Genomic DNA, 23934 nt, shown 5'->3' with positions numbered 1-23934 from the left:
AATGTATTACTTCCAGTTTCAGGTAGAAGTCTAAAATAGGTCTTACCAGACCGAGTCAAGGCATCAGCAGGGCCACATTCCTTCAGGGAGCTCGGGGACAAAGTATCACCTCGCCCCTTCCAGTTTCCAGAGGCCAACGGCTGCCTTCTTCAAAGACCTGGTGGCTCTGATCTGACGCTCCCCCTCTCTCTTCCACTTTATAAGGCTCCTGTGATTACAGTGAGCCCACCTGAATGAACCAGGATTCTCGCCTTGGCTGAAGGTCAGCTGACTGGCATCCTTAATGCTCACCTGCAACCTTAACTCCCTTTTGCTGTGAAACAACGTATTCAGGTTCCAGGAGTTGGATGTGAGTATTTCAGGGCATCATTAATCTGTCCCCCACAAAATGTTTCAGTGCAAAACTTTAGTGGGCTGGAATTAGTTAAACCATGTCTCTGCTACTGTCACAAAGTTTAGAAAAGCAGTGAGCATATAATCAAGAAGTTCACAGTTTACTTGGCCGTATCCGCCACTACTCAAATGCTCAAAAGGTTGTTAAAAGGAGGGTCTCTCTCCCCTTAGTCTAAAACCATCCTACCCTTATAAACTAAGTGGAAAAGTGAAAATGAAAGTCACTCAGTCTTGTTCGACTCTTTGCTACCCCATGGACTATCCGTGGAATTCTCCAGGCCGGAATACTAGAATGGGTAGCCTTTCCCTTCTCCAGGGGATCTTCCTGATCCAGGAATCAAACCGGGGTCTCCTGCATCACAGGCAGATTCTTTACCAACTGAGCTATCAGGGAAGCCCAAAACTAAGAGGACGACTGAGGAATTTTTCAGAAGTCCCTGTTTCCATGGTATGGAAGTTATCTATATGAGAGTCTAAGTCAGTCTTCTGGTCTGACTTATTCCAAGAAGAGTTTCAATTTTAACATGTAACTGGCAAATTAACTTCTTGGACCATAAAGACAGCTTAGTGCCAAAGAATTGATGCTTTCAAATTGTGGTGTGGACTCTTGAGAATCCCTTGGACAGCAAGGAGATCAAACCAGTCAATCCTAAAGGAAATCAACCCCCGAATATTCACTAGAAGGACTGATGCTGAAGCTGAAGCTCCAATACTTTGGTTACCTGATGCGAAGAGCCGATTCATTGGAAAAGACCCTGATGCTGGGAACGATTGAAGGCAGGAGGAGAAGGGGACGACAGAGGATGAGATGGTTGGATGGCATCTTCAACACAATGGACATGAGACTGAGCAAACTTTGGCAGATAGTGAAGGATAGGGAAGCCTGGTGTGTTGTAGTCCATGGGGTTGCAAAGAGTTGGACACGCCTTAGCGATTGAACAACAACATAACTTTATAGAAGTTAGAATAAATGAAATCTTACTGAGTGGCAATTTTATTATCACTCACTGAAAATACAGTCTGGGAGAAATCAAAACCCAAAGTTCTTCATCTCAGGCTTCCTTAAACCGGATGGGAAGTTTAGAGGTCTTGGCTAACCAGTGTGTGCATGCGTGTTCAGTCACTTCAGTCATGTCTAACTCTTTTGTGATGCTGTGGACCATAGCCCACCAGGCTACTCTGTCCAAGGGATTTCCCAGGCAAGAATACTGAAGTGGATTGTCATTTCCTCTTCCAGGGGATCTTCCCTGATGAGTTTTTGATAAAAGAGTGGGAAGGTACAAAGCTCTACAAACCTAGCAGTTCAAGGAGAGAGTGGCTAAGACAGGAGGGAAATACAGAAGGGTAGCTTAAGTTAGAAAAGGGGGTCACCAGTTGGTGACTTTCCGTGTCCCCCTCCTCCAGGGACACTGTCAGAACAAGGGCTTACCTATCTGTGTGGCTATTGCATTGATCTGTGTCCAAGGGGAGTATGTCTGTCACCCACGCTGATAAAGACCCTGCTTGATCACAGGACTTAAGAGCCAAATTAAAATGTGTTTGAGCCTTCTGGTAGAAACAATGTCAGTTTAGCAGTACAGGGACAGTGACCCCAAAAACATGGCAAGACAAGAAACCTATAAGAGATGGGAGTAAAGAAGAATCCACTTAAAAACACTTTAAATTTTTTTTTTTTTCCACCAACAGGAGATGCAGTTTATTTACACCAGCAGCTATGGGGGCAGGGCGAATACACAATGCAAAAAAAAAAAAAAAAAACTTTTTAAAGCTCCAAACCTATGCCAAGCTAATTGAATAATGAAAAATTGGTCTGGCGTACAGATGTTTTGTTTGGCTCGCACAGTGTGTTTTTCCCTTAATTGAACCTGCTCGTCCTTAGACGCTGTTCCGCTTCCCAAGCGCTGCTCTTCCATCTTCTTATACTCCAACACAGAACTCAGTTATATGACTACACCAGTGCCCTATGCATTCAAGTTCACACCTGTTAGTATGTAATTTCCAGAATGATCTATGTATTAAATAGTTGAGCATGTGCTGACTGCAGGGATGACAGAGAAAGAGGACAATCACAGGAAGGAAGAGGAAAGTAGCAAAAAGCCGGGAATTCCAGCACTGTCATCTTTGAAAAAGGCATTTCCCTGCCCCTAGCCCAGTGACAACAGCTGCAAACCGCACCATAGCTAGGTCCGGTGAGATGGGTATCTGGCATAGTCATAGCTGGCCATCTCTTCCAACAAACCTTTCTGTATTTGGAGAAATTCCCAAAAGGCAGAACTCAAATTCCCAGCCTTCCTTGCCGGTCAGACATTGGCTCATGGCCGAGGTTCCTCCAAAGAGCAGCATTTGGCAAAACTGTGATATGGAAAAGAGCAAAGTGAAAAAAACAGAATGTCTTTGCCAGCATGGAGGTAGCTGAGGTGTCAGGTTCCCAGGGGCAACAGAATTGAGTCCCTGGTAGAGACGTGCCATTGATGAAGCAGGAAGCTCTGATACTCAGTGGATGAGGAAAACAGAAGTTTCCTCATCATACCAGGTCTGCAATGAAACTTTGGTGGTTCCAGCCACAGCAGAGATTTTCACATAAAATGAAGGACTCTGCACATTAAGAAAGGCTGTTGAACATTTTTCTCTGTTATTTCTGTCTGCTAGACAGAATAAGACTTAACAAGTTAAGACCTAATATTTACTACCAACAGTAGAGCAATTCTCATTTATAGTCCTCATGAGAATTCTTTAATGGGGATACTATTAAATAATCCCCCATTTTATGGGAGAAAAAGCTCAGATGGATTAAGTGGTTGGCTTAAGGTCACAGGGGATCCAAACTTGAGTTTTCTGAGTTGAAGCTGGTGGCTTTTTCTTCTCTATCAGTGGTTTTCAGTGTGGGTTCCAGGGATCTCTGGGACACTTTCAGGAAGTCTAGCCAAGCTAATACTATTATCATCACCAACATCATCATCGTCATCAACATTGTTATCATCATATCCAAAGGAAACGAGACCACTGTCCTGAAGAGATGTCTATAACCCCACGTTGTTTGCAGCATTATTCGCAATAGCCAAGATACTGGAAACACCTAAGGGTCCATTGGTGAATGGATAAGAAAATGCGGTGTGTGTAGATATAGAGGGAATATTGCTCAGCCACTAAAAAGGATGAAATCCTGCCTTCTGTGACAACGTGGATGGACCTTGAAGGCATTATGCTAAATGAATGTCTGGCAGAAAAAGACAAATACTGTATGACCCCACTTACATGTAGAATCTAAAATCATTGAACTTTTATAAACAGATCAGAATGATGGTTACCAGGGGCTGAGGGTTGGGGGAAATGAGAGTACAAACTTTCAGTTATAAGATGAATAAGTTCTGGGGATCTAAGGTACAGCGTGGTGACTGTAGCTCACAATACCATATTGTATATTTGAAAGTTACTAAGAGCACAGCGCTTTCGTGTTCTCACTGTACCAACAACAAAATGGTAATTTTATGAGATAAAGGATGTGTTAAACAACCTTATTGTGGTAAACATTTTGCAAAGTGCATGTGTATCAAATCATCACATTATATACCTTAAACTTACACAGTGGTATATGTCATATATCTTGATAAAGTTGGGGAAAATAAGGTGTCGTTTTCTCTTTTCTCTTTCATTGTTTTATGAGAGTGCAGTGGAATTTTCCAGAAGATGCATGGCATGTGATGTAACAGGCTGAAGCAGAAGCATGTGTGAGAATCCAGCTGTCTTCCATTAAGTCAGACATAAAAGAAATTTCCAAAACTGCAAAACAGAGCCATTCTTCTCACTGTTTTATTCTGGGAAACAATTATTTTTCATAAAAATGTTATTTATGTTAATATGTAATGGGTTATTAGTTTTGTTTTAAAACGGATTGGTAAATTATTATTCTAAGTGTTCTCAGCTTTCTTTTCTAACACAAGAAGTATTTATAGATACAACCCACAGAAACAAAAACTCTTTGGAGTCCCTAATAATTTTTCAATGTGTGAAAGAGTCTTGAGACCAAAATATTTGCGAATTGCCATCCTGCATTGTTGTTGTTAAATCACAAAGTGGGGTCTGACTCTTTTGTGACCCCGTGGACTATAGCCCACCAGGCTCCTCTGTCCATGGGATTTTCCAGGCAAGAATATTGGAGGGGCTTGCCATTTCCTTCTCCAGGGAATCTTCCCAACCCAGGGATCAAACCTGCATCTCCTGCATTGGCAGGTGGATTCTTTCCCACTGATCCACCTGGGAAGCCTGCCATCCTGCATTATACCTGCCTTAAAAAAAATCAAGATTTACTTTAACTGCATTTTAACAATTTGATGCCAGGGCTAAACCTAGATTTTCTGCCTACACCTCTGTATGCTCTTCCTCCCTAGTCTTGATTTGGATTGATGAGTTCGTGAATGACAGCCAGAAGTCTTGAATCGCAGTGATTATAGACTTAAGCACCTTCTTCCTGTCAGTTCCGAAAGTACCTAGTTCTCTGTATATTCAATTAATATTTGATCACTGGATGAATGACTAAAATAGGTTGCTATCACAGAGAGAGGAAATGCTTCTTGTCGCTGACAGGCATGTGCCCTTCGTCCTGAGTTCACAGTTGCATGCCAAACACAACTGAACTCAGCCCTGGCCAGTGCACCCTGGCAGGTGTACTACAGCCCTGTATGTTCAGCAATAGTATACCCGCCCCTCTACCTTTGGACTTGACCCCTGTCCAGAGTCTGTTGACCCACAAAACCCAGCTTAACCACACAGTGTCCTACACAACTCTTTCCCAGAGACACTAACCCACAATGACCATCACGTTCTGACATCGCGTAGGAGGGTTTGTCCACATCACCGGCTTCTCCTCTTGGTCTCATTCTATCCTACACTGCTCTCTTCTTCTTTATTTATTTAATTTTATTTTTTAAACTTTTTTATTTTAATTGGATTATAGCCAAATAACCTCAAGTATTCTTGCCTGGAAAATTCCACGGACAGAGGAGCCTAGAAGGCTACGGTTCATGGAGTTGTAGAGTCAGACACGACTGAGTGCATCAGATCAGATCAGATAAGATCAGTCGCTCAGTCGTGTCCGACTCTTTGCAACCCCATGAATCACAGCATGCCAGGCCTCCCTGTCCATCACCAACTCCCGGAGTTCATTCAGACTCACGTCCATCAAGTCAGTGGTGCCATCCAGCCATCTCATCCTCTGTCGTCCCCTTCTCCTCTTGCCCCCAATCCCTCCCAGCATCAGAGTCTTTTCCAATCAGTCAACTCTTCGCATAAGGTGGCCAAAGTACTGGAGTTTCAGCTTTAGCATCATTCCTTCCAAAGAAATCCCAGGGCTGATCTCCTTCAGAATGGACTGGTTGGATCTCCTTGCAGTCCAAGGGACTCTCAGGAGTCTTCTCCAACACCACAGTTCAAAAGCATCAATTCTTCGGTGCTCAGCCTTCTTCACAGTCCAACTCTCACATCCATACATGACCACAGGAAAAACCATAGCCTTGACTAGACGGACCTTTGTTGGCAAAGTAATGTCTCTGCTTTTGAATGTGCTATCTAGGTTGGTCATAACTTTCCTTCCAAGGAGTAAGCGTCTTTTAATTTCATGGCTGCAGTCACCATCTGCAATGATTTTGTAGCCCAGAAAAATTAAGTCTGACACTGTTTCCATTGTTTCCCCATCTATTTCCCATGAAGTGATGGGACCGGATGCCATGATCTTCATTTTCTGAGCTTTAAGCCAACTTTTTCACTCTCCACTTTCACTTTCATCAAGAGGCTTTTGAGTTCCTCTTCACTTTCTGCCATAAGGGTGGTTTCTTCTGCATATCTGAGGTTATTGATATTTCTCCTGGCAATCTTGATTCCAGCTTGTGCTTCTTCCAGCCCAGCGTTTCTCATGATGTACTCTGCATAGAAGTTAAATAAACAGGGTGACAATATACAGCCTTGACGTACTCCTTTTCCTATTTGGAACCAGTCTGTTGTTCCATGTCCAGTTCTAACTGTTGCTTCCTGACCTGCATACAAATTTCTCAAGAGGCAGATCAGGTGGTCTGGTATTCCCATCTCTTTCAGAATTTTCCACAGCTTATTGTGATCCACACAGTCAAAGGCTTTGGCATAGTCAATAAAGCAGAAATAGATGTTTTTCTGGAACTCTCTTGCTTTTTACCATGATCCAGAAGATGTTGGCAATTTGACCTCTGGTTCCTCTGCCTTTTCTAAAACCAGCTTGAACATCAGTAAGTTCACGGTTCACATATTGCTGAAGCCTGGCTTGGAGAATTTTGAGCATTACTTGAGTGCATACACATAGCCAAATAACAATATTGTGATAGTTTCAAGTGGATAGCAAAGGGACTCAGTCATACAGATACATGTATCCATTCTCACCCAAACACCCCTCCCATCCAGGCTGCCATATAACACTGAGTAGAGTTCAGTGTGCTATACTGTAGGACTTTGTGAGTTATCCCTTTTAAATATTGCACTGCTATCTTTCTAGAGGCTTCCCTGATAGTTCAGTTGGCAAAGAATCCGCCTGCAATGCAGGAGACCCCAGTTTGATTCCTGGGTCAGGAAGATCCGCTGGAGAAAGGATGGGCTACCCACCCCAGTATTCTTGGGCTTCCCCTGTGGCTCAGTTGGTAAAGAATCTGCCTGCAATGCAGGAGACCTGGGTTTGATCCCTGGGTTGGAAAGACCCCCTGGAGAAGGGAAAGGTTTCTCCCATCCAGGCTGCCACATAACATTGAGTAGATTTCCCTGTGCTATACAGTAGGATTTTGTGGGTTATCCATTTTAAATATTGCACTGCTGTCTTTCTAAATCACCTGTGTCTATTTCGTTTTCCCTGCAAGATCTTGGGCTTCACAAAGGTTCTCAAAGGTCTTCTGTGGTATACTCAGAGTCAAGCATAGTGTCAAGGACATTATAATAACTGCTATCTTAAAAGTTTGCAAGATAATTCAGACACATTACCTTGTTTTCTCACCAAGGCCCTATAGGTAAGTTAGGGAAGGCCTCTTTTTATTATCTCCACCTTACAGAGAAAGGCGTCACAATTAAGCCGTCTTCGGTCACCCAGCTAGTGACTGACAGAGTCAGGATGCAAACCCATGTCTTGTGATGCCTTATTCTGTGTTTTCCTCACTGTCTTGTGCTACTTTCCTAATATGTAACCTGTGTCATTTACCTGAAGGAGAACTTTGAGAAAAACAACAACCTTAGATCTAGGTTATGAATCAGAACAGACAGGAATAAACCCAGGTCTCCTGATTCTCCCTCAGACACTGCATTTCTCAGCATCTTTTCCCTGTGATTATAGCTGTTGAGATGGTCAGCTCATGTGCTGGTTAATCCTCTATGTAGTTTTCTCAGAAGGTATACAAGTTAAGGATCCCGGAATTATCTGATTTCCCTCTCTCTGCCCTAGGTGGCTAACTGGTAAGCTCATGTATTGTGTTTTTCTGGCAACAATGAAGGATAACATTATGAAATAATCCAGTAAATTCAAGTTATGTCTATAAGAATTATTATTATAATTTACCTTTGTAATACCTCATCTTTTCTCCTCTTTCCATTCATTCATTCAGTCAGTCCCACAAGCATTTGCCCAGACCCACGTATGAGCAGCACTGCGTTAGCTACTGGAGGAACCTGCAATAAGTAAAACAATCGATGTCACATAATCAATTATCATAATGAGATTATCATCTCATGGTTGAAATGGCAATTCTAGAGAAAAATTCTAAGGCATTAGAAGGGTGGGTGAGCTCAATATAAATGATTTATGGAGGTGATGAAGGTCTATAGCAATGCTGGAGATGCAGAGACCTGGGTCCGATCCCTGGGATGGGAAGATCGCCTGGAGGAGGGCACGGCAACCCACTCCAGTGTTCTTGCCTAGAGAATCCCATAGACAGAGGAGCCTGGTGGGCTACAGTCCATGGGATAGCAAAGAGTCAGACACAGCTGAAGCAACTGAGTACACACGCTCACATAAAGGTCTGTAAAGGAAAAAGGCTCTTATTTTGGAGAAAAACAATTAGGGAAAGGCTTCATACCAGGGGTGTCTTAAAAGAATGATGTCATGAGATACGTCTTAAAAGAAATGTAGACTATGGTCTGGGAACATGATCTCCATCTATAGCCCCCAGATCACCCCCAAATCATCATACAGTCAAAGTAAAAACAAATGTAGCCACAAGACAAGTTGCCTTGCTCCACACACCCAGCCAGCTGCCACCCAGGTCCTTGCTACAGAGAAATTCTGGAGCCCCCCAGGAGCTGGCAGAGCATTTCAGGGGAGAGAGTGGCACTGGAACTGATCTGGGGCAAAATGGAGAAGTGAGACTGTACCTTCCAGATTCTGCGTACAGAGCATTTTCCTTCCCCAGAGGTGCTCAAGGCTTTTACGAACAAACCAACGTGCCTTAGATACCGCATTCCTCTCTGCCCTGCATCCCCAGATATTCTCAGTATTTCTCTCCTACAATGTGCTTCTTTCCAAGGCCTGTGCCCTCAGGAGTCTCTCCTGCTATGCACTTCTGTGTTTCCACAAGTTGAGCTTGGATTAATAGGTAACCCTCTGAGGTACTGCAGGTACACAGAATGGGACCCCTTGCTCCAGCAGCGGGACACCGCCATGCCCCAAGTACGCCACTGGAAGACACAGGTGGAGCAGGCAGATCTACTAGCTGAAGAGTCAGTTCAGTTCAGTTCAGTTCAGTCGTGTCCAACTCTTTGTGACCCCAAGAATAGCAGCACGCCAGGCCTCCCTGTCCATCACCAACTCCCGGAGTTCCCAAACTCATGTGCATCGAGTCAGTGATGTCATCCAACCATCTCATCCTCTGTCATCCCCTTCTCCTCCCTCCCCCAATCCCTCCCAGCATCAGAGTCTTTTCCAATGAGTCAACTCTTCGCATGAGGTGGCCAAAGTACTGGAGTTTCAGCCTCAGCATCAGTCCTTCCAATGAACACCCAGGACTGATCTCCTTTAGGATGGACTGGTTGGATCTCCTTGCAGCCCAGGGGATTCTCAAGAGTCTTCTCCAGCACCACAGTTCAAAAGCATCAATTCTTTGGTGCTCAGCCTTCTTCACAGTCCAACTCTCACATCCATACATGACCACAGGAAAAATCATAGCCTTGACTAGACGGACCTTTGTTGGCAAAGTAATGTCTCTGCTTTTGAATATGCTATCTAGGTTGGTCATAACTTTCCTTCGAAGGAGTAAGCATCTTTTAATTTCATGGCTGCAGTCACCATCTGCAATGATTTTGGAGCCCAGAAAAATAAAGTCTGACACTGTTTCCACTGTTTCCCCATCTATTTCCCATGAAGTGATGGGACCGGATGCCATGATCTTCATTTTCTGAATGTTGAGCTTCAAGCCAACTTTTTCACTCTCCTCTTTCATTTTCATCAAGAGGCTTTTGAGTTCCTCTTCACTTTCTGCCATAAGGGTGGTGTCATCTGCATATCTGAGGTTATTGATATTTCTCCCGGCAATCTTGATTCCAGCTTGTGTTTCTTCAAGTCCAGTGTTTCTCATGATGTACTCTGCATATAAGTTAAATAAGCAGGGTGACAATATACAGCCTTGACGTACTCCTTTTCCTATTTGGAACCAGTCTGTTGTTCCATGTCCAGTTCTAACTGTTGCTTCCTGACCTGCATACAGGTTTCTCAAGAGGCAGGTCAGGTGGTCTGGTATTCCCATCTCTTTCAGAATTTTCCACAGCTTATTGTGATCCACACAGTCAAAGGCTTTGGCATAGTCAATAAAGCAGAAATAGATGTTTTTCTGGAACTCTCTTGCTTTTTCAAGCCACATGTAATATCCTTTACAGTTCAAGATATGACATAAAGAAGACAGAGAACACCACATGGCTGTGTCAGAATCGAGAAAGGTGAATAATGACATTAAGACCAGATCACAGAGACCTTACAGAGTGGGCTCGAGCACTAGGGACACTGTTCCTGACACGCCTTCTAAGCCCAGAGGCCAGGAAGTGAGTTGTCACGTGTGAAATTCATTCTTCAGGCTTTCAGAAGGAATCACTCCAAAACTCTATCCCTTTTTAAACACATGGAAGAAAAGATATAGTTCTTCCAAGATGTATGTTGGGCAGAGATGAAATTTTGTAAATAAACCTTTGCTCTTGAGCACATGGCTAAATATACGGTCTAGAAAAGGACACTTTTCCATTGATGGATAGTGTGATGTCCACTTATTATCAATACAGATGACGAGTTGAATGAAAGAATTTGAAAAGTTTCTCTGTTGTATTCCAACGAGAAAATGAGACTCTGATCATTTTTTTCAAATTCCATCATATCATTCAGATTCTATCTGGGCTTCATGACATATGGTCAGGTGAAGAAGGTGGTGGAAAGACACCAATCTGCCTGGGATGAGGCACGTGGATGGACTTCCAGGTGAACTGTCCACAGCTGAAAACACACCTTCAGCAAGTCAGAATGTAGTCTCTTGACCTTTCAGTGCAAGATGGTCACACTAAAATCACAACTTCATTGGGGCTGAGGGTGGGGGGTAAATCAAGAGTTTGGGATTAACATATATACACTATTATATAGAACAGATAATCAATAAGGACCCACTGTATAGCACAGGGACCTCTACTCAGTATTCTGTAATAACCTACACAAGAAAAGAATCTGAAAATGAATGGATATATGTATATGTATAACTAAAGCACTTTAGCTGTATACTTAGTAACTATCTTGTGGCTGTTTAGTTGCCCAGTTGTGTCTGACTCTTTGCAACCAGATGAACTGTAGCCCGCCAGGCTCTTCTGTCCACGGGATTTCTTCCCAGGTAAGAATACTGGAGTGGTTTGCCATTTCCAGCTCCAGGGGATCTTCCCAACCCAGGGATCGAACCCGCGTCTCTTGCATTGGCAGGCAGATACTTTACCACTGAACCGCCTGGGAAGCCCTAAATCATCTGTACACCAACATAAAATAAAAATTAAATTTAAAAAAGCACAACTTCTGGGCTATAAACACAATGGAAAAGGAATGAGGGTCAGAAGAGCAAGAGGTCACCTTTCTAGGAAGCAAGGACAGGGAACCAAGACCACCAGCTTGGGCGGTGAGTGCACAACTGCATGTCCCGCGGGCAGACTTGGATCATTCCTTCCAAGAATCGTATATGGACTGGGGCAGAATACAAGCTTGAAAGGCTTTTTGGACATTTAGTCATAGTAGTTAAAGAATTGCGACAAAGACTTGGAGCTTAACATAATAACCTCACTCAACACTTTTCTCCCCCAATTAACTACTACTCTCCATCAATTCTTCACGTTGCCTTGCTGTTTGCTGCAGGAAGTTGGCCTGAGTCGGTTGGAAAATTAATAGATTTATTTAATGAAGGCAAAGGGCAGAATTGTTAAATTTTACTTGATTTGGTTTTATTTCACAATCAACACTTTTTACTGCACTTTTAATCCTATACATCTTGGGTTCTTGACACTGGTTGTAGATTAAGATCAGCTAGGTGTTCTTTTGTTTTAATAATAATGTCCTAGCAGGACCTGAGCATTAGTATTGTTCAAAGTACTAACGTCAGAACTTCTGGGAATGGAGCCCAGGTGATGAAATTTTCAAAAGCTCCCCAGGTAATATTAATATGCACGCAAGGTTGAGAATAACTGCAATATAACAAAGAAACTAGGTATTGATTATAAGGATTTCAGTTTTTAAATATCTGTCTGGCTTCAAAGATAATGTCTCACTAGAGAAAGTTTTGACTTTGAGAGTAAAGAATGAAAAAGAAAGCATCAAGGTACGGAGGATCATTGGGGATTGTGTGTGTGTATTCTATAGGTAGGGCACTGATATAATTCAGGGGTTATTAACAGCCTTGGGAGCAGGAACTTTTCTGATAATCTAATTAAGGCTCTATCTTCTCTAAAACAATGTACATATACATAAATTTTGGAAATTTTAGGGCTATCACCGTGTTCCTACAACCAATGTTAAGGACCTCTGATACAGTCATAGACTGTTATAACTACCATAAAAGGAATAAATAAGCAGGTAAAAAAAATCAGCCATAAGAACTGAAAAGCCTAAGACTGGGTCTTGATTTTGCCCCCAAATTGCTGTGTGATTCTAAACAAATTACCTAAGCTTGCTAAACCTCAGTTTTTCTATAAAGCGAAATGTTTATCTGCCTATAGGGCAGTGTGGATAACATTTTTACAATTTTGTAAAAATAAAATCAATTCAGAGTAAATGCATAACTGTAAAACTACTTTGAAAAGCTACAGTTTATTAATAGAGATATGCAGGGGGCTTCCCTGGTGGCTCAGTGGTAAGGAATCCGCCTGCCAACACAGGAGACATGGGTTCGATCCCTGACCTGTGAGGATCCCACATGCTGTGGAGCAACTAAGCCCGCATGCCCCAACTACTGAACCTGGGCTCTAGAGCCCGGAAGCCACAATTACTGAGTCCACGTGCTGCAACTACTGAAGCCAGGGAGCCCCAGCGCCTGCGCTCCACCGATGGCAAGAGAAGCCACCGCAATGTACTCATGTACTGCAGCTAGAGAGTAGCCCCTGCATGCAACTAGAGAAAAGCCCAAGCAGCAGTTAAGACCAAGCACAGCCAAAAATAAATAAATAAATAAGATCATTTAGGGAATAAAAAGAGATATTCAGAATTTATCTAAGAAGAAACATACAATTTCCTGGGTAACTGACATGCATATCTGGCTTTCCCTGTTATGTACACCTGCCTCGTTAGCAGACCATCGATTTATAAGGAATTCAGCAACTCTTGAGCAGACTCAGAGCTATATTAGAAGCTCTGTACTAGAAGGATGGTCAGTCCCAGCGCCGATTGGCCTATATATGCAACCTATCTCTCCCTACGCTACGATGGGTAGCCTGCTGTTACCATGTGTGGTGTTTTCTGTCAAACTGCTAGTAAATCCATTCATATTACTTAAAAAAAAAAAAAAAACTCATGTATTAAAATGCAAAGGAAGACTAGTAGTTTCAGGAGAAAGAAACCTATGAAGCAAAATTTGGTCTTTGAGGCCCTGGGGATTCCCAGTGGCTCCCTTCAGAGAATCTCTGCTTCTTATTTCACAAGGAAACACTGTCTCAGAAATATCTTCAGTCCCAAGGTATTAAAGTGTAAAAATCTAGGACTGAGAATAAAGTTTGCTTTTCACAGTCAGTGCTGCAGAGTTAAGGCCATTCACCCTGACTGTGGTAAGATGTTAACCAGAGGGGCAAACTTTGTATGCAAATTCTAAACAGGGTTACCCTAAAAGAAAGATCACCAGCTGAAACCTTCATGTTCCTGGGTGTCTAAGGTTCCTATTCACTTCATTGTCTTAGTCTTAATAAAAGGAAATAAGCAATGCGCAAGGAGGATCTGATACTGATACTGAATTTCGTTGGCTGTTTTCCACTCCTCAGAAAAATATATTAAAATGCAGAGTAGCTCGAACTACTGTCTGTCTGTTCATAAAGGAAAACGCTTTATGTGCAGAAATTTCAAGTGAGAGGAGATCTCAGGTCTTCAAAAGCAGCTATTATCAAACAAAGCAACCAGAAAATTAAAGCACTGTAGACGGTTCCGACCACAGTCTCGGCTGTCTGCCAGCGTCTCCATCTCTCTTGGTAGGAGCGTTTTTGAATTGCTTATTGTGTCCACAAAGTCTCTCTGAGTGTTCTGCTTCTTTGACGTAAAATTCCTCCCCCTCCTTTACAGACTATTACTTTAACTGTATAGTTAGTCTCTCCCTAAACCCCTGTTTACCATCTGCTCTGAGCAAGGCACTGAGAAGAACGGTATCTGAGAGCATTCAAGGTGTTTCTGTTACACGTAAAGAGGAATGGCCATTAAGGACCTAAGCACTTCATTCTGTCCCTCCCAGCCAAGGTCCCCCGAGTCGAGGACCCACCTGTGCCTCTCGCCCCACCCACTTTACAGTAGCTCTTCACCCCAGACCTAATGGAGGAATCTCAGCTTCTATGGTCATTCCTCTCCCTCCCTGACCAGAGAAGTTGGGCCATTCTGGAAGGGTGTATGTATGAAAGAGAGAGAGAGAGAAAATGTCTTCTCCCCAAACAAGGACACACATTTGAATTCCAAATGATTGAAAATGATTGAAGAATTTGGTCTCTTAAGCAATCCTATATTCTGGTTAATTGAGAACTGCCACTTATATAAATTACCAGGTCACATACAAAAAGGCCAGAGGCTCTCAAGGTGGTGACTTCCTCTGTATTAATCAGGAAAATGCACAGCTAAGAGTTGAATAACAAAATAAAACACTTTTTTTGGATGGTTGGTATTTTATTTATGTGTATCATGACAAATCGTAATGGCTGTAATTCATCACATTAGAGAAGCAATCAACAGTTCTAGCTGGACAGAATTAAAATTGATTGAGACCCTTCGTCACCCTGGCAGAAGATAATAATTACATCATTATTTATTAACTATAGAGCCAATAGCCAACAGTCTTTTTAATTTCTTTTGATTTAAGATCTAATATACATTAAAGTGGGCTTCCCTGGTACCTCAGTTGGTAAAGAATCACCTGCTATGCAGAAGACCCTGGTTCAATTCCTGGGTCGGGAAGATCTGCTGGAAAAGGGATAGGTTACCCTCTCCAGTAGTCTTGGGCTTCCCTGGTGGCTCAGCTGGTAAAGAATCCACCTGCAATGATGGAGACCTGGGTTCAACCCCTGAATTGGGGAGATCCCCTGGAGAAGGGAAAGGCTACCGACTCCAGTATTCTAGCCTGGAGAATTCCATGGACTAGATAGTCCAACAGGTCACAAAGAGTCAGACACTACTGAGCAGCTTTCACTTTTTCATACATTAAAGTCCAGAATATACAAGCAAAGCAAAATATGACAAAATTAGGGGAAAATCAAGTGAATGTATTTAATCTGAATAATCCTGGGAAAAGGCTGCTCTTGTGTTTATGTCCCATTGGCAGAACAGCTAGTCTGCACTGAACACTGTCCTGGGTCCTCTGCATCTTTGGTTCGTTTTCTCCTCACCACATCCATAGAAGCATATTGGTTGCATCCATTCTAAGTAGTGAACAACTACACTAACAAGGATTGTGTAGATTAATATAGGAAACACCTTATATAGATAGTGGAAACACCTTATATAGATAGTGCAAACACCTAGAAAAACAAAACACTCTTCTTAGAAACCGCATCTCAACTTGCAGGGGAGCAACAGAGACACAGACACAGAGAACAGACTTGTGGGCACAGTGAGGGGAAGAGGGTGGCACGAACTGAGAGAGTAGCGTGAAAACACACACATTACCACGCGTAAAATAGGCTGCCAGTGGGGATTTGCTGTATGACACAGAGAGCTCAACCCAGTGCCCTGTGACGATCTAGAGGGGTAGGATGGGGTGGGAGGTAGGACGGAGGTTCAGGAGGGAGGGGACATATGTATACCTATGGCTGATTCACGTTGATGTATGGCAGAGACCAGCACATTATTGTAAAGCAATTATCCTCCAATTAAAAACAAGTATTTTTTTTCTAAAAAAAGAGTCTTTTGAAGGATAAGCAAAACTGGTATGTATCCAAAACGTCAGAGGATGTTCCTGTTGGAACCACATTTCTTCCATCTCTTCTTGGCCCACAGCATGTTCCCAGAAACAGGCCAGGGACAGAGAGGAATGAAGGAAATGAAGAGTCATCGTGCACACCGAGTGTCCTTAAGAAGAGTTCTGATGTCATTTATCTCCACCTCCCAAGAATCCTGGGATGGCCTCGCACAGACAAGTGACAGATACTGTCGGTTCAGTCTGTGACCATAATGGCCAATGTCACTGAGGAAGATCTGCGTCCAGCATTACAGTAACTCAAGCTGATGTACCCTCCTTGCAAGGATGGCCAGCGTGAGGTGACGTGAGGTTAGGACAGTCCAATCCCTGGTTGGATGGAGATGAACTCAACGGAAGTTTTCCGTGGATAGCAAGAGTCAAGCAAGCAGTAGCTCCTGGCATGGGTATGAAACTGTTGTTGGCTGGTTTGTGACCACTTATTAGACTCTAAATGGTGTCAGAAGCAAGGACCAGGGCACCCCCTGTTATACAGTTCTGAAGGAGCTGAAAACATGGGCAGGAGATAGAAACTTTTTGCTGACTTTCTCTGGGGTGCTGCTGTGGTTTCTACCCTTCATGAAGGAAGCAACCTTAAACTAAGCTATAAAGAGCATTTGAGGACTTCCCTGCTGGCGCAGTGGATGGGAATCTGCCTGCCAAAGCCGGCGACACGGGTTCCATCCCTGGTCTGGGAAGATTCCACATATGCAGAGCAATTAAGCCCATGTACCACAGCTACCGAGCTGGCGCTCTATGAGCCACAACTACCGAATCTGTGTGCCGCAACTACTGAACCCCACTCACCTAGAGCCTGTGCTCCACAATGAGGGAAGCCCTGAAATGAGGAGCCCGTTCGCCGCGACAAAGAGTAGCCCGCACTCGCCGCAACTAGAGAGAGCCCACACAAAGCGATGAAGACCCGGCACAGCCAAAAATAAAACAACTAAAAAAAAAAAAGAATATTTGATTATTTCTGCATCATCCTGATCATCCTGATTCTTCCTTTATGACAAACACATGATTTCCTGGCCTGACCATTCCCAGACCAGAAAAGGAAGACATTCCCACTTCCCCAAAACTGCACAGTGATGGTGGTGGCCATCTGGCCTAACACCATGGAAGAGAAACTAGCATGATTAGAGGCCAACTCTTGCCTTTATTCCCTCTGCTCCTTCCTCTGCCTGAGCCTAACAACTCTAAAAGTTCCCCAAATTTGAGTGAAAAGGCAACTTGACCATGGACTCAAATTCCCATATATTTGGCTCATTCTGTCCCCAAATCTTATATGTGTCAATAAGAAAAGCCCGTGGCTGCTAATTTGTTTGTAATCCACCCTTCTGAATGCTTTACTTACAAAATTATTTTTAAAAATATATAATACCTTTTATGGGACATTAGGAATGTGGATACCAACTCTGTATTTAATAATATTAGAGAAATATTAAATTTCTATGTAGGAATGGGAATGGTATCATGATAATATCAGGATTTTTAAGAGTGCATGGCTTTTATAAACACACTAAAGTATTTACAGATTGAATGATATGATGTCTTAGATTTGTTTCAAAATAACATGGGAGGGTTGCAGCAGGTGGGGATATGGGTGAAACAAGATTGGCCTCCAGCTGATCATTGTTGAAGCTGGGTGGTAGGCTCATTGCGCTGGATTTTGTGTTGTGTTTGTATATGTCAGAAGTTTTCCATAATAAAAATATTTTTTTAAAAAAAGAATCAAAACAGGTTAAAATTACTTTAAATTCACATTAGAAAATCATATTTTTCAAAAATGATTAAAAATAGATGTAGTTATATGATTTAACATTAAATGAGATTTAAAGCTATACATAAAATATTGCCTGCATATATATATATATATATATTTACATATGCATGTAAATGGAAAACTAAAACTACAGAAAAAGCAAATTATGGGTGCCCCTGACTGGCAAGAATACATATTATTTGTAACTTGTTACTTTTTTTTTCATTTTCCTAATTTTCTAGAAAGAAATACATTAAGTTTTCAATTTTATGAAGTTATTTGTATAAATCATGCTCGTGATGCAGAAGGTGAAAAACAGAGTTATAGAACTGTACATGAAATAGAATCTGAATTTGTTTTTAAATGTGTGTGCATGGTGTGTGTATATGTATCTAAACTAAACATCATCAAATTGTTAATGATGATAATCTCTGAGTGATGGCATCATCGGTCTTTTTTTTTTTTTTTTTCTTGGTCTGTTTCTTTTTCAGTTAATATCTTTGTCTCAGTCTGTTTCTTCTTCAATCAATAAGTATAATGTTATAATCAGAAAAACATAGCATAAGAAAAGTAATTTATTGCTATTTCTTTATAAGTAAAGGATTATCTATGTAGGACAATATAAATATAAGGAACTATGTAATGTATACTTAATGAAACAGATAAGTAAGTCCAAGGGAATTTTAATTCTCTTTGAAAGTATATGTTAAGCCTTTATTTTTTTTAATTTTATTTTTAAACTTTACAATATTGTATTGGTTTTGCCAAATATGGAAATGAATCAGCCACAGGTATACATGTGTTCCCCATCCTGAACCCTCCTCCCTCCTCCCTCCCCATACCATCCCTCTGGGTCATCCCAGTGCACCAGCCCCAAGCATCCAGTATCGTGCATTGAACCTGGACTGGCAACTCATTCCATATATGATATTATACGTATTTCAATGCCATTCTCCCAAATCATCCCACCCTCTCCCTCTCCCACAGAGTCCAAAAGACTGTTCTATACATCAGTGTCTCTTTTGCTGTCTCGTATACAGGGTTATTGTTACCATCTTTCTAAATTCCATATATATGCGTTAGTATACTGTATTGGTGTTTTTCTTTCTGGCTTACTTCACTCTGTATAATAGGCTCCAGTTTCATCTACCTCATTAGAACTGATTCAAATGTATTCTTTTTAATAGCTGAATAATACTCCATTGTGTATATATACCACAGCTTTCTTATCCATTCATCTGTTGATGGACATCTAGGTTGCTTCCATGTCCTGGCTGTTATAAACAGTGCTGCGATGAACATTGTTAAGCTTTTAAACAACGCTGATATAAAGTTGTTCTAACAGCCACCATTATGCAGTAATGCTCTTGCCTTCATATACTCACTTCCTTAATAATCGTGGCTCATTTTCCGTCCATCTCCAGGTATATCCATGCCAATACCAGTCTTTGGGCTCCAGGACGATTCCAAAGTCTTTAAGGAAGGGAGTTGCTTACTCGCGGATGAGAACTTTGTCCTGATTGGCTCTTTCGTGGCCTTTTTCATTCCCTTAACCATCATGGTGATCACCTACTTTCTCACCATCAAGTCGCTCCAGAAAGAAGCCACTTTGTGTGTGAGTGATCCTGGAACACGGACCAAATTAGCTTCTTTCAGCTTCCTGCCTCAGAGCTCCCTGTCTTCGGAAAAGCTCTTCCAGCGGTCCATCCACAGGGAGCCAGGCTCCTACGGCAGGAGGACTATGCAGTCCATCAGCAACGAGCAGAAGGCTTGCAAGGTGCTGGGCATCGTCTTCTTCCTGTTTGTGGTGATGTGGTGCCCCTTCTTCATCACCAACATAATGGCTGTCATCTGCAAAGAGTCCTGCAACAGGGATGTCATCGAAGCCCTGCTCAACGTGTTCGTTTGGATCGGTTACCTCTCCTCAGCAGTCAACCCGCTGGTGTATACACTGTTCAATAAGACCTATAGGTCTGCCTTTTCCAGGTATATTCAGTGTCAGTACAAGGAAAATAAAAAACCATTGCAGTTAATTTTAGTGAACACTATCCCGGCCTTGGCTTATAAGTCCAGTCAACTCCAAATGGGACCTAAAAAGAATTCGAAGAAAGATGACAAGACGACAGATAATGACTGCACTATGGTTGCTCTAGGAAAAGAGCATCCCGAAGATGCTCCTGCAGACAGTAGCAACACAGTGAACGAAAAGGTTAGCTGTGTCTGATGGGCTGGTTGCCATAGCAACCGTGGAGGGCAACACGGAGTCCGTTTTCCCTCTCTGGGAGGGGAAAAACATGGGGAGACTGGAGAAAATTAGGCCAGTCTAGTGGAACCAACAATAATATCTATATGCCTCATTTTATTCTGTCAATGAAAAGCAGGGTTCAATGCCACAAAACGTGCACTTCAAAAATATTCTGACAGCATTTCAGCTGTGAGCTTTACCGATATCATTTTTAACATTGTAAAAGATGTGTCTTTAAAGTAATTAGCTTTTATTGTATAATTACAATGAGGCCATAAATAAATCTAAATTATCTTCTATTTTCAAGTGGAAACCTCGCTGCTATTTTGTCAATTGATGGCATGAGTTGGGTACCTTTTGCTGTAAATAAAAATAGCTCTAAATAGTGAAATATTGGTTACATATAATGGCCTCTTACATAAAGAAAAATTCTCTGTGAAACTTGCCATGATACATATTTTGAATGACAACAACAAAAAGACCCTAAGGACAGTGTTAGGAAATCTGTATTGCTATGATACTTAAAAGAAACACTTGACAACTTTTTCATTCCTGCTTTTTCATAGATGCCATTTTGAAATATTCACAGAGCTGCTGGCATTTGCTGCACTTCAAGTTAATTCTTCTCCAAAGTGAACACGATTTGAAATGTTATTTAGTAACTATTGCTGCTTTCTCTTCTACTACTCCTGCTTTATTCTGAATTTCCAATGTGATCTTGTTTAGTGTTTGCTCTACTAGGTAAACCTATCAAAAGGATAATCAAACATTACCAGATACATTTCTAGAAATTGCTTCTCCTAAACAGCACGGCAGAAGTCTTTGGTATCTTGCCCGTTAATGACTGCATTGTGCATGCGCTCCTCTGAGCAGTAAAGCAGTATTGATGTAACTATCAGGATTGAGGAACAAACTCAGGTTTTTTGGCTACTGACTGCAGTAGAGTCTTAGGTTTGTTTGTTCAGTTGCCCAGTCTTGTCCAACTCTTTGTGACTCCATGGACTGCAGCATGCCGCAAGTCCATGGGATCTTGGGACAACTCTGTAAAACTCAGTGATCCTCCTGTTGGCATCCATTAGGTAAATCAATGCTTTCAGATCAGTGTATGTGATTTACTTAAACCGCTCCGTTTTGGATTCACAATCGGTGATTGAGTGTACACTACGTGTGAAGAAACGCCCTAGGTATAAAGTTATAAAAATAATTAAAACAAGATCTTTGCCTTTAAAGACAAATAACCTAATTACAATGGTTCTTATCAAAAATAGTAATTAACAGACATTTAGAGAACCAGTTCAATTTATTTCCTTCTCATCTGGCTCAGAAACAGGTTTGTCTCCACTCTGAGGATCGTCTTGTCAGTTTCCTGACCGTTTGCCCATGAATACCCACCAAACGAAGGAGGGGGAAAATACCACTGAAGGTCAAAATCTGCAAATTAATTCAGGAATACGCACTTCAACCTTGACCCCCAACTCTGACTAACAAATACTGAGCGAAATTTTTGCTCCACTTTCCTAAAAACAAGCTCATTTATTACTCACTGACGCTGGACTTCCTACCCCTAAAAAAGTGGTAATGTAATATTTTGTAGGAAAGTTTGCTAAAGAGACAGAGATGAACAGCAGTTAATTCACCTTGATGTTACATTACTCTAATTTAAACTGCACTTTCTTATTGGAACAGATGTTAGATATGTTATTACAATACTAACGCCTCTGTATGAGTCAAAAATAGTTTTCTGCTCTACGACATTTCAAAAAAATCCTCTATTTGAAACCTAAAGAATGTGGGAAATACCATTGTGTAATTTGGAAATGCATTTAGGGCTATCCTATTAATAATTATGTTCTTTTAAGTACATTGAAAGGTGTCTTTTTCAAAGCTAGAATTTATGGTAGGCTGCTAATATCTAGGCTCCATTTGAACTGAACTATTTTAATGATTATACCATACTGATACAAAGGTTAAAAAGTCTCTGCTCTAATGTATTTTGCCTTAGTTTATAACTCTGTACATCTCATTATATAGTAAAGACTACAGATTCTACACCCATATTCTCAATCTTGGTCAGAATGAACATAAATACTGCCTGATATGTCTTTTGACTACGTATATATTACAAATGTGTCTGTTTTTCTCTCCATAATTATCTCTTCAAGTGTATATAGACAAACATGTATCTGTATACTTGTACAGACATGTTCCCATGCACTTTATTCAATATTTATATATTTATATGGAGGAAAGCAAGAGTCATTACTGAAAACATTTAGTATATACACATGTGTGCATGTTTGTATCATGTCAATTTAAATGTGAATTTCATGTTCTAAGGTTTCTATGATCTTCCATTGCTGTCAAAGCAGATTAAAATGTAACAGAGGTGTCAGCTCTTTAAATAAACTGGAAGTTGACCTAATTTTGTGGGAAGACTAACACAATTCAATGAGGGTGATGAAAGCACTGTTCCTTTTACATACTTGATTGATCCTAAATAAAATGGTAATTTTAGGCTCTTTGTTAAGTCTGGGGATTTTCAAATTACTACGTTTTGTGGGTGTTTTAGTTTTTTTGGTTTTTTTGTTTTTGTTTTTTTGGCCCCATCACACAGCTTGCAGTATCTTAGCTCCCTGAACAGGGATTGGACCCACACCCTTGGAAGCAAAAGCACAGGAATCCCAACCATTGGACCACCAAGCAATTCCCACTAAGGCTTTTTAACATACCTCTTACTCCATTGAAATAGTCCTTGACTTATTTATGGATCTGTGATTAAAAGACTCATTCCTAGTCAATATTAAAGTAGAGTGACCAATCTTATTTTACTTTAAGTTGAATGGTAGATTCTTCCACATTTAAAGAAAAGAATTAAATGTCATAGTTAGAGATACCTGTTTAAAACATGCTTAATCTACTTGGGCACAGCACCATCTCATGGTCATTTTTTAAAGTGCTACCATAGAAAAATTGAACTAAGCTACTGTAACTGCTTTTACAAAGGGTGCTTTCTCCACTTGTGCATCAACAAAACATATTTATAAAGTGTTAAATTATTCTGTGCCATATGGAACACATAGAGTGAAGATTATTTTATGTTATGATTTTAATCAAGGCTAAATCGATTTTGAGAAAGAATAAATAATTGTAAATAAAATATACTCAAAAATAAAGGCAGTTTTGTGAATCTATTGCTATATCTGCTAAAGAGAGTTGCCTGAAACCTCCCAAGTGATCGGGCTGGGAGCTCCAGGTACCATCCAGGTATTTTGAGAGTACAAAGCCTGTGCTTCTGGAGCTCAGTCACAAGAGCTAGGACCCTCCCGGTTGAGTTAGATTTATGGTGATGGTCCAGTTTCTAGTTATCTGTAGCAGACAAATGCTCCATGTTTCGTCACCATATCTGGTCCCACCTGTGGGTACACCTGCCTGTGAGTACAGATATACAGGTGTACCCAAAGACATTCATCGGTACCTACACACACACATATTTTCACACAAGCTAGTTTCAAGAATTATTTAAAGTAGAGATGCAATACCATTGAATTACAGGAAAGTTGCTCTGATTCATCATTTCACCTCTGAATGTAGGGGAAAGGGAAGTAGGAATAGCAATGATCTTTTCCAGGTATTTCCAGCTCCAGCACAAGAGAACCTATCTTGTGCCTGGCAGTAAGTTGTTTGCTTTGCTTGCTTCATCTGATGGAATCATCACAAGCCTACAGGTATGTATTGTTATTCCCTCTTTTTTACAGATGGAGAAACTGAGATTCAGAGAGGTTAGTAACATGCCTTGAGGTCACACAGCTGGCAACAAAAGTGATGAGTGCAAGCCTGGGTCATCTGACTCTGAAGCAGAAACTGTCCCCTGCTCAATTTGGTGTAGG

The 23934-nt window shown here is 41.4% G+C and overlaps 1 protein-coding gene across 1 annotated transcript in view; it reads left to right on the top strand.

The window, feature by feature from the left end:
• The window catches only part of HTR2A (5-hydroxytryptamine receptor 2A), a 67583-nt gene extending 44425 nt beyond the window's left edge, over positions 1-23158 (top strand). Inside the window, exon 4 of the mRNA XM_005896741.3 lies at positions 19227-23158. Within this exon, the coding sequence (XP_005896803.1) occupies positions 19227-20026 (800 nt within the window). The 3' untranslated portion in view covers positions 20027-23158. The remainder of the gene's footprint in view (positions 1-19226) is intronic.
• Positions 23159-23934: the final 776 nt, after the last annotated feature.

This window comes from Bos mutus, chromosome 12, assembly GCF_027580195.1.
Source record: "Bos mutus isolate GX-2022 chromosome 12, NWIPB_WYAK_1.1, whole genome shotgun sequence".
Taxonomy (NCBI): domain Eukaryota; kingdom Metazoa; phylum Chordata; class Mammalia; order Artiodactyla; family Bovidae; genus Bos; species Bos mutus.
The sequence above is the reverse complement of the archived record's forward strand: the minus strand, read 5'-3'. Positions and strand labels throughout refer to the sequence as shown.